This window comes from Elephantulus edwardii, unplaced genomic scaffold, assembly GCF_000299155.1.
Source record: "Elephantulus edwardii isolate Elephantulus edwardi_28Jun2011 unplaced genomic scaffold, EleEdw1.0 scaffold00006, whole genome shotgun sequence".
NCBI lineage: Eukaryota > Metazoa > Chordata > Mammalia > Macroscelidea > Macroscelididae > Elephantulus > Elephantulus edwardii.
Genome location: NW_006399756.1, coordinates 27497936 through 27508046, shown reverse-complemented (window position 1 = coordinate 27508046; position 10111 = coordinate 27497936). Strand labels below are relative to the sequence as shown.

General features: G+C 41.3%; 1 protein-coding gene across 1 annotated transcript in view; it reads left to right on the top strand.

Moving 5' to 3' along the window:
• Nucleotides 1-1288: 1288 nt before the first annotated feature.
• The window catches only part of PDCD11 (programmed cell death 11), a 39202-nt gene continuing 30379 nt past the window's right edge, over nt 1289-10111 (top strand). The window contains exons 1-6 of the mRNA XM_006879963.1: nt 1289-1390; nt 2171-2302; nt 3685-3852; nt 5439-5600; nt 7137-7257; nt 7723-7904. Of these exons, the coding sequence (XP_006880025.1) occupies nt 1289-1390; nt 2171-2302; nt 3685-3852; nt 5439-5600; nt 7137-7257; nt 7723-7904 (867 nt within the window). The remainder of the gene's footprint in view (nt 1391-2170; nt 2303-3684; nt 3853-5438; nt 5601-7136; nt 7258-7722; nt 7905-10111) is intronic.

Genomic DNA, 10111 nt, shown 5'->3' with positions numbered 1-10111 from the left:
TATGTGAGACAAAGTCAGACCTTTTTTACTTTTAGGAGCTTTTGGCTGTACTTCTTTCGAGAAAGGTCTTTTAGTTCTTCTGATAGCCCATGATATATTCAGTATTCTTGGCCAACATCACAATTCAAAGGCATTAATTCTTCTGCAGACTTACTCATTGTTCAGCTTTCACCTGCATATGAAGCAATTATTAATGCCTTCCTTCTAGGGGGTTACATATTTGCATTTCTGAACTTGTCTTACGCATTGTAACTTCCCAGTGAATATTACATTGACTTTATAACTTCTTTTCCTTTAGGAATGTCTATGGACATTCTATGGTTTTGAAGGATTGGGGCCTGACATCTAAATAATTTATGTCCCAGTCCTCAGTGTTGTGAAGTACATTGTAATTGGAGGTTATCTTTTTTTTTAAATTAATTTTAATGAAAGTTTACAGAGACTTAGGAATTCCATTCATTCATTGTTGCACTTTTCTCCCTGCCCACCCCCTCCCCCCCAATTTGCTTGTCTCTTTGAAAAGTAAAAGAAAAATTCTTTCATTGTTATGCAGTCCCTCCCCCCCAAGTCCACTCCACTGTGTAGCCTTCATTCTGGACTCCTGTTATGACAATAATACATAATCATATATCCCTTTTAAACAGTTCTCACCCTCATCTGTTTCAATGCACTATACATTATTTATTCCATCTTTCTCAGTCTTCCCTCAACCCCGATGTCAGTCCTGTTTTATAAAAGTGGCCCTATGCAATATTTGTCCTTTTATGACTGAGATCTTTCACTCAGCATAATGTCCTCCAGGGTCACCCATTTTGTATAATATTTCATGAGTTCCTTGTTTATCCATGCAACATAGTATTCCATTGTGAGCTTCTCTATCCATTAGTTTGTTGATGGACACTTGGCTTATTTCCAACTCTTTGCTATTGTGAATGAAACTGCAATAAACATGAGTATGCATATATCTGGTTGACTGGCAGTTATGGTTAATTGCTGGGTCAAATGGTATTTCTATTTGCAACTTTTTGAGAAAGCGTCATGCAGCCTTCCATAGTGGTTGCACCATTTTACACTCCCACAACAGTGAATAAGGGTTCCAGTTTCTCCACAACCTCTCCAGCATTTGATGTTTGCTGTTCTGTTAAATTTTGCTATTGTTACTGGAGTGAGAAGATGTCTCATAGTTGTTTTGATGGAGGTCATCTGTTATTAATGATTGTAGTCTTTGGGAAATCTACTACTAAGGTTACATCTCACTTCTTTTCTGCATTGTTTAGGAGTCCTAAATATGGCCACTCTGGAAGAAAGCTTCCCCCGAGGGGGTTCGAGCAAGGCCCACAAAGCTGAGAAAGCTTTTCAGGACTCAATTGAACAGGACAACTTATTTGACGTAAGTGGTGTGTTTGTCTGGTGTGACTCACTGTAGCTTTCTCTCTAGTGCCCTGATGAAGAATAGACTTTGCTTCAGAATATGTTATTTCCCAGATTTGCTTTTGTTTAAAAGTTCACTTCTTTAAGTTGAACTTGTTCAAGAGGCCATATTTAAGTAAGTGCTATGGCTCTTTATTCTTATGGATGGTGAGAAAGTAATTTGGTCATTGTATTTTTTAATGAGATCTGTGTCATGTATTGGAATCATAGTTATAATGTGCATGAGTGTTTCTACTCTTCAGCTAGAATAGACTGCCCACTAAATACTGGAGGGGCTGAAATGAGCGTTTGAATGTATAGCCTCATGTCTGTGCTATACAGTCTTTCTAACTACATTATAATAGAGATACCACTCCATGACGAGGAACTGAGGCGAGTTTATGCAATGTAACTGAACCATAGAGCTTGTTACTGTGTCCTTAACTTTGGTCTGTGCTGACCAGCTTCCATGATTTGCCTACCTGTTCCGTGTAATTTACATTGGGAAACCTCAGTGTGACTCCCAGTCAAGGGATGGAATGAAGGACACTAGAGAAAAGGGACTTGTGAAAACACAAAAGAGGCTCAGACCTCCGGCAGAGGAACCATTCTGGGATGAGAAGAGTTTGGATTGAAGCAGGAATCCTTAAGGAGTAGGATGAGATGGGGTGGAGGAGTATACACAGCAAAGTGACAGGTGACCTGAAATTGGAGGATGAGGCATGTTTTGGATTTCTGTAAGACTTTTCCTGCCTTTTAGGTTTCTACGGAAGAAAAATCCACCAAACGGAAGAAGAGCCAAAAAGGGCCAGTCAAAACAAAAAAGTTGAAAATCGAAAAGAAAGAAACTGTCACGCCAGCAAAAGAGAAGTTTGAAATCCTCAAAGTTGAGGTTTGTTTAGCCTTGCACTTTCTGGAACCACACTGCCTCAGTTACCCAAATTTGTATGTGCCTTTTGCACCCTCCTCGTCTCCTTTCCTTCCTTTTATTTTATTTTTGTCTGTGAAGTCTCTTGCACCTTGTGCCGAGAAGTGAGCTGTGAAGTTTCTTTACTTAACCAGCGAGCACCTGGAGCATTCTTTCTTAGCTTGGTACCCTAGGGAGTCCCTGATTAGGCTTTGTGTCCTCACTGAATTTGTGACTGGCTGGTGTTGATACTTTAGTAAATTCATAGCAGATTGTTGTTGTTGTGTACCCTCGATTTAGAACTGACCCATAGCTGACCCTTCCATGGGTTTTCAGAGGTAGTTAATCGTACATGAGGAAATTACCCACCTTTCTCCTGCCGTAGCAGATTATAACTGCTAATAGCAAGTAATCACTGAATCAAATCTTTCATTTCGTAGATGTGAATGTTATGTCAGGGATAGAAAGTAGTCTGTGTTTCTTAAAATATTAGGTTATAATTCTGATGTATTATTAGAAAGAAAAATATCAAATTATTCTGATGGAAAAGATGCCAGGACTGTATCAGATTCATCCTGAAGTAATATTTTGTGTGTTGTGTTGAAAACTAGACATCCTTGTGATACTGTGATTAAAGTACCTGGCTGGTAACCAAAGGCGTCAACAATTTAAGCCCACTAGCTGTTCTGCACGAGATGAGGTAGTCTGCGTCCATATAGAATTATGACCTCGGGAAGCGTGTGGGCAGTCCTTTGCCTTGTAGGGCTGCTTGGAGTTGGAATAGACTTGATGGTAGTAAGGGTGTGTATTTTTTTTTTGGTTGGGGTTTTTTTTTGTTGTTGTTGTTAGGGTATGATAATTGACAAAAAATTGTTTACATCTATGCTAACATCAGGAAACTAAGAGCTTTCCCATAAAAACATGACTTTTGGCTTCTTTCTCATGGGAATTTGAAAGTACTGGCAATCCAAAGCCTGTGTCCCTCCTGTGTGATCACATGGAGCTAAGACAGATTTAAACTGTCTCATAGGGTTTTGAAGGCTGTGGGCAGTCTCCGCCAGAGCGATTAGTTGCCTCTGAAAACCTGCCAGAGGGTCAGCTGTGAGTTGAATCAGACTCGACACAACAACAGTTTTTAGATTGTCATATTTTTCTCCTGTTTGTGAGATTGAACCACTAACCTTTTATTAGTTATTAGCTGGGAGTTTAGACAATATGCTACCAAAGCTCCCTACTGTCATACACATTGTGTTTCTTTTTTAAAAATGAAACTTCTGTAGATTTCTTGTAAGAATTGGGACTAGTAATCAGAAACCCTCACCTCCCAATTATTGTCTCTCTAAACACATTATTCTTGTCTCTTCTAGTCCCTGTGTGAGGGGATACGGATTTTGGGTTGTGTGAAAGAGGTACGTGACCTGGAACTGGTGATTAGTCTCCCCAATGGCCTTCAGGGATTTGTGCAGGTGACTGAAGTCAGTGACGTCTACACCAGAATGCTGAACGAGCAGGTGGCGCAGGAAGAACCTGTGAAGGTACGGGGACCTGGGTGAGACCTGTAACTGGAAACGAGTGGTGTGCTGAGAGACATAAAATTATGACTTTGCAAAGTCCTGAAAAGGGAAAGTACGAGGGAGCCTGAGAGTTTATGATAATAAACGGGGGCATATTTAGGAGCCCTAATGGCATAGCAGTTAAACACTAAACTGGTGCCTGAGAGGTTAGGAGTTTGAACCCCTTAGTCGCTGTGGGAGGAAGATGTGGCCGTCTGCTTCCATGAAGGCGTAGAGCTTTGGAAACCCTGCAGGACAGTTCCACTCTGTTCTCTAGAGCTGCTGTGAGTCGGAATCGACTTGACAGCATTCGGTCTGGTTTGGCTCTAAGACGCCTTACTGGTGCAGCAGTGAAGCACTCAGCTGCTGACCAAAGGGATGATAGTTTGTACCCACTCAGTTACTCTGTGGATAAAGACTGATGATCTGCTCTGGTAAAGCTTATAGCCTAGAAAATCCTGGGAGGTAGAAGTCGTTTGCAGCGGATCTGCCCATTTAAAAAAAAAGAAAACTTATGGGGCAATTCTTCTGTCACTGGGTTGATGTGGGTTGAGAATCCCAGAAGGCGTGGGGTAGGGTTGGGAGCTACGTAGAGTCCAGACTGTGCATAGCTTTGTGACCGTGTTCAAGATTGGTTTTTAAATATGTAGTCAGTAGGAACCCCTCGAAATGTTCTAATTGGAGTGAGTGACATACAGACACATAACAAATGGAAAGGTGTGAGTAGTTACCCAGAGACCAGAAAGGCCACAGTAGGAGCAGTGACTCTCAGAATGACAATACCAAGGGCTCAGGATGTGCGATCAGTGCTTGAGAGTAGCTGGGTGTGGGCAGTGAAGCAGAGACACCTGTCTGGGAGAAGTCTTGCGTTTCTGATGTGCTTGACTTGATGATGGGTCATTTTGTCCTGAGGTTAGATGAGAGGATTGTGATTTATTTATTTTTTTTTTTTGAGAGTGAAAAGTAAAGATAAATTAATTAGAAAGTTACATCCCAACAGGATGGCTCTCCCTCCTTGAAAAGAAATACGGAGGAGAGGCCATGATCATGATTTTTAATATGTTGAATTTGATACACCAGAAATAAGAGACACGTGTGAGATTTTTAAAAGATGGTTGGTAATTAAGTCTGTGAAGGAAGAAAGTGCCTTAGCGGTAACAAAGTGAAAAGAGAAAAATGGATTGTTGGACTTAGTGGCATGATGACTGGTAGTTTTATTGGGAGATAAAGGGGTCAGTGAGACAGGTCGAAACTAGACCAGAGGACATCGAACAGCAAGTAACATAAGAAGTAGAGACTGTAACTATTGACAGCTTTTTTAGAGAGCTCATTTAAATTTGCCCTGCATATGCTGATACTTCAAGACATAATGCTGAAATTCCAGACTGATGATTTAACCACAGACCAGTGTTTCTTTGTGAGAGAGCAGTAACTCAACTTCTTACTCTTCATCTACCTTTGAGATTCTTTAAGGTCTGAGATTGAGGGACCGCTGACCCAAGGCAGGGCAGTGGGCTCCTGGTGCAGGGGAAAATGAGTTGCACCTCTTTCTCTTGTGTGTTACACAGGACCTGGTCCCCTTGCCAGAGCTTTTCTCACCTGGGATGCTGGTGAGATGTGTGGTGAGCAGTGTGGGAACCACGCAGAAGGGCAAAAAGAGTGTCAAGCTGTCTCTGAACCCCAAAAATGTCAATGGCGTGCTGAGTGCTGAGGCCCTGAAGCCTGGCATGGTGAGTATCTTGGGTTAGGGAACAGGCCAGTGCCTCCCTCTGCCCTCCCCACTGGTGAGTACAGTCTTAGTCTCCTTTATGTTTTTACTCTGTCACACACAGGACCTTTCCTGGAGGAAAGGTCTCTAGAATACTTAAAAGAAATTGGTGTTTTAAACCTAATCATAATTACATCACCTTGGAAGAAAGGAAAAAAATCTAAGATTGACTCATAGCAAGGAAGAATATTTCAAGGGAGTCTTAGTGGAGGATATGAAGGAATTCTTTCTAAAAATTGTCACCACTTTTCATCAATGAAGTCTTTTTTGAAGACATGCTAATATTCAAAACTAGTGACTAAACCATAGACCAGTCTTTCTTTGTGGGAGAACAGTGACGAAAGACCATTGTATATTTGTATAGAATGGTTGAGGACTGTGCCCCTGCAATTCTTCTGTCACCTATTAGAATGTATATACTACAACTTTGGGGTTCAGTCCAGTGGAGATTCAGAAGTTAGTCCTAGTTTAGAATCTTTAAGTCCAGTGAGTACAAAAAATAACGTGAAAATAGATTAATACTCTTGAAATTGAGAGGAAGGAACTCAGTATGACCTTGGAATGTTTGAGTAGAAGCAGTGGGATTTGGGATGGACCTTGAAAGTTGGATAGGATTTGGTTAAGCAAAAGGGAGAATGAACATAAGCCAGTTTTCAAGAAATTAGCAAGTGTGGCGAGCCTGCTGTATGATAGGTCAAAGATGGTTTAGTCATTTCTATAGTTACGTTGTCACAGTAACTCTGTGAGGCACTGTTGGGGAAAACAGGCTCAGTAAATGTTAAGTGATTTACCAGAGACTGAATAGCTAGTGTCATAGCCACTTTGACATGCCACACTGCTTTCTGTGACATTTAAAGGAGGTTGGCCAGATTTCTCTAATGTCTCGGAAGTACTTAGGACCTGATGAGAGAAGTTTAGTTCTGGGTTCTGTAGCTGGCTGGCAGGGCTTTGCAGGCCCATCCAGTTCATCCCTTTTGTGTAACATCCAAGTCCTTCCTGTCTTTTGAAAACTCTCTGTGGGGGAGAGCCCTCTCTGCCATCATTTGCCTGTGTGTAACATTCCCCATAGTTTAGAATTCTTTAAACCCTGAGAGAATTAAAGTGGCTATGGGGAAGGGAGAGTGTGTTGAGCGTGATGGAGAGAACATTCACACTAAGTATCCGGCTCTATTAATCTGCCCCTCTCTGTCCCCATCCTCCCAGCATAAGTATATATTATACTTTGGCTAAATCAGTGTTTTGATGATTTAGACTGTAAATACTGCTAAGCGAGGTAACATGCTGTAACTTTTTTTACCCCCATTTTAATTTGTGCTGTGGCAAAGTACCTTCTAAGGATTTTCGTCTTGACCTGCTGGGGTAACTCTTTTCTGATGACCTCTCATATCTGAAAATACTCAGTTCTCTTACATATGCTCATACTAGGTAATGAATGTTGGGTTATGTGTTTCATTATATTGGGTCTCTGAACGTTTAAGAATGCTTTCTTCTCCCCTAGCTGCTCACGGGCACTGTGTCCAGTGTGGAAGACCATGGCTACCTAGTGGACATTGGTGTTGGTGGGAACAGAGCTTTTCTGCCACTGCAGAAAGTCGAGGAGAACAGCCGACAGAACAAAGGTGATTGGGAAAGAGGACCTAGTGTGTGACATTCAGGGGTGTCACAGCAGTTAGTTACATTGAAATGACCCTAAAAGCTGTTTGACATTGGTAAAATAGGCATTTAATCCTAGCTGTTTGGGAAGGAAAGCTGAGTGAAGGACAGGATGTGAGGGGGTCTCACCAAGATGTGATGGGCCAGTTTCAGTTTGTTCTCACCCAAAAGATTCTACTCCAGCATGGCCTCAAGAACAGCACTCTCCTGACTTCGTTGTGATTCTCATACATTTTGTGGGATGGTTGATTTCAGGTTACTTGGGGTAGCTTTGCTCCTTTCTTGTAATTGCTTCCTTGGAGACGGGGAGTTAGAGGAATAGATGAGAGCGAGGCAGCAAGGTTCTTCAGTTATTATTCTTTATCTCTTAAGTTAAAGGTCTTAGTCATAGAGTTGTTTTCTTTTTTTGGGGATTGGGTCTGGGCTTCCAGATACCAAACTGAAGGTGGGTCAGTACCTGAACTGCGTCATTCAAGAGGTGAAAGGCAGCGGAGGAGTTGTTAGTCTATCTGTTGATCCTTCAGAGGTTTCTACTGCCATTGCTACAGAGGAGCACAACTGGAGCCTTAATAACTTGCTACCAGGGCTAGTGGTCAAAGCCAAGGTGCAGAAGGTAAGTTGTTCATACCGTTTTCTAGAATATAAAGAATTTTGGAGTGTGTGTACATGCTTTAAATCTATACTGTCTAGTAGAATAGTCACTATGTTGAAAAATAACTTTTTCAGATAAAAGATTGATAATTATAGCTAAAGAATTCTAGATCAACATAAATTTTGTCTACCCTTTTTATCCTGAAACTTCATGATATACCTGGGAGTGGAATTTCTGGATTGTAAGATAAGTCTTAAGCTTGACTTTAGGAGGAACTTTCAGATTCTTTTCCAAAGTGTGGCTGCACTGTTTTATCTTCCCTCCAGGATTATAAGAGAGCTCCAGTTTTTCAGTATTCTCTCTGATTTCTTGTATTGTCTGTCTGTATTTAGGCAATCTGCTCCCATAAAATCTGCAGGCTTGGATCCTGTGGGGTAATTCTGCCCTGTTCTGTAGTCACTGTGGTCAGAATTACCAGGGAGTAGAGCATGGGAAGTGGTATCTCATTGTTATTTGTAGTTTTCCAAATTTGTGCAAAAGTTTACAGATTGTATTAGTTTTGCATTCATTCATATACATTTTGTTTTATAATAGAAATCATAATTGATTAATGAATTAATTATAGTGTCCGATCAACTCCACATTATGTATTGCCTTTCCTTTCACCCATCTTACCTTTTTACTCATTTTTGCTATTCTAGCGAAACCACCGATTGCAATTATTATTTACATTTCCTTAATAATTGATGAGGCTGAGTATCTTTTCATGTGTTAATGGCCATATATGTATCTCTTCTTTGGAGAAATACCTGTTTGAATCCTTTTTAAAAATTAAAACTTGGAGGCATTTTCTTATAAAAAGTCAGACTTGTATACATAAACTAGTATGTACTTTACAATTCATCTTATGTTTATTTTTTTAGCTTAATCTTCTAGTAAACATTTAGCCTTGTTGATTTGGGCTGCTGTATAAGGAGATCCTTCATTGTCTGATGATTTGACTACTTGAGTTAAACTGCTATTCCGTTTTAAGACAATTCAAGGTGTGGTTTGGTTTAAGGTTTAAAGATGATCTCAGGGCAGTGGGATTCATCCACCCTCCACGGCTTCAGGACATTTAGAGTCTTTGAGACTTTGTAATGCTTTTGGGCATTTCCCTTCTATCAGAATTCTTCTACTTTTTTTTTAAACTTGTTGTGTGCTCTCGAATCAGATCCAACTGGCACAGGAGGAGATTGTCCCTCCTTCTGTAGTGGAGCATCTGGTGGATTTGAACCTCACACCTTTGGGATTTGAGTGCAGCTCCTTGCCACTAGGCCACCAGAGCTCCCTTGATCAGAATTCTTGTATAGAATATTTGATTAAAATATTTAGTAATGGTAGCTGGATGCCATCTAGTGCTTCTGTTTTGGCTGAGTTTATAATTTTTAATTCTAGTTCTCGAGTGAATCTTTGTGTGGCCAGCTGTATGAAGAGGGAGGCAGTGAAAAATTGATGACTATGAAGGGAGGAGCTCTAATGGCCTAGTGGTCAGGAGCTGTGCTGTAATCCCAAAGGCACACGGTTTGAATCCACCAGCTGCTCTGTGGGAGAAAGATGGACATTCATCTCCCCTGTGGTTTACTGTCTCTGAAAACCCACTGGGTGGTCAGCTATGGCCTGGTTCTAGCTTGAAGGTTCACAACAACAGCTCCGACATGACTGAGCGAGGATGGTTGACTGTAAAATGATCAGGTGCTAGTGGACTTCCTTGAGCACTCTGGAAAGGCTGTTTATGAAGGTCTTCCCTGGCCTGTTAGAGTTCTCCAGAAAGTGTAATTGCCTGAGTTCTGCGAGCTGGATGGGAGAAAGGAGAAAGCCTAATTGCCTGAGTTCTGCGAGCTGGATGGGAGAAAGGGCTGGATGGTTTCCCTGTACAATATTTGTGATCTTGTCTCATTTGACTTTTTAGACCAGCACTGCATTCTTAATATGCTTTGAGTCTGGCACAGTTCTCCCAGGAAGAAATCTCTTCTTGGTTCTGGAGGTGGGAAAGGTGGTAGGTTGAAGAGAGAGTAGCAGTGTTCTGGCTTCTTGTGTTTCTGATTTTAGTCACTTGCCTCGTCACCACTTCGGGGGTTTTGTAGGGTGACTCGGCCTATCCTTGCTCCTCATCAGTTTCTTCCTTTGCAAGCATCTGGACAAAAAACTTAGTCTGGATAGAAAACCAGGTTGTATCATGACCAAGT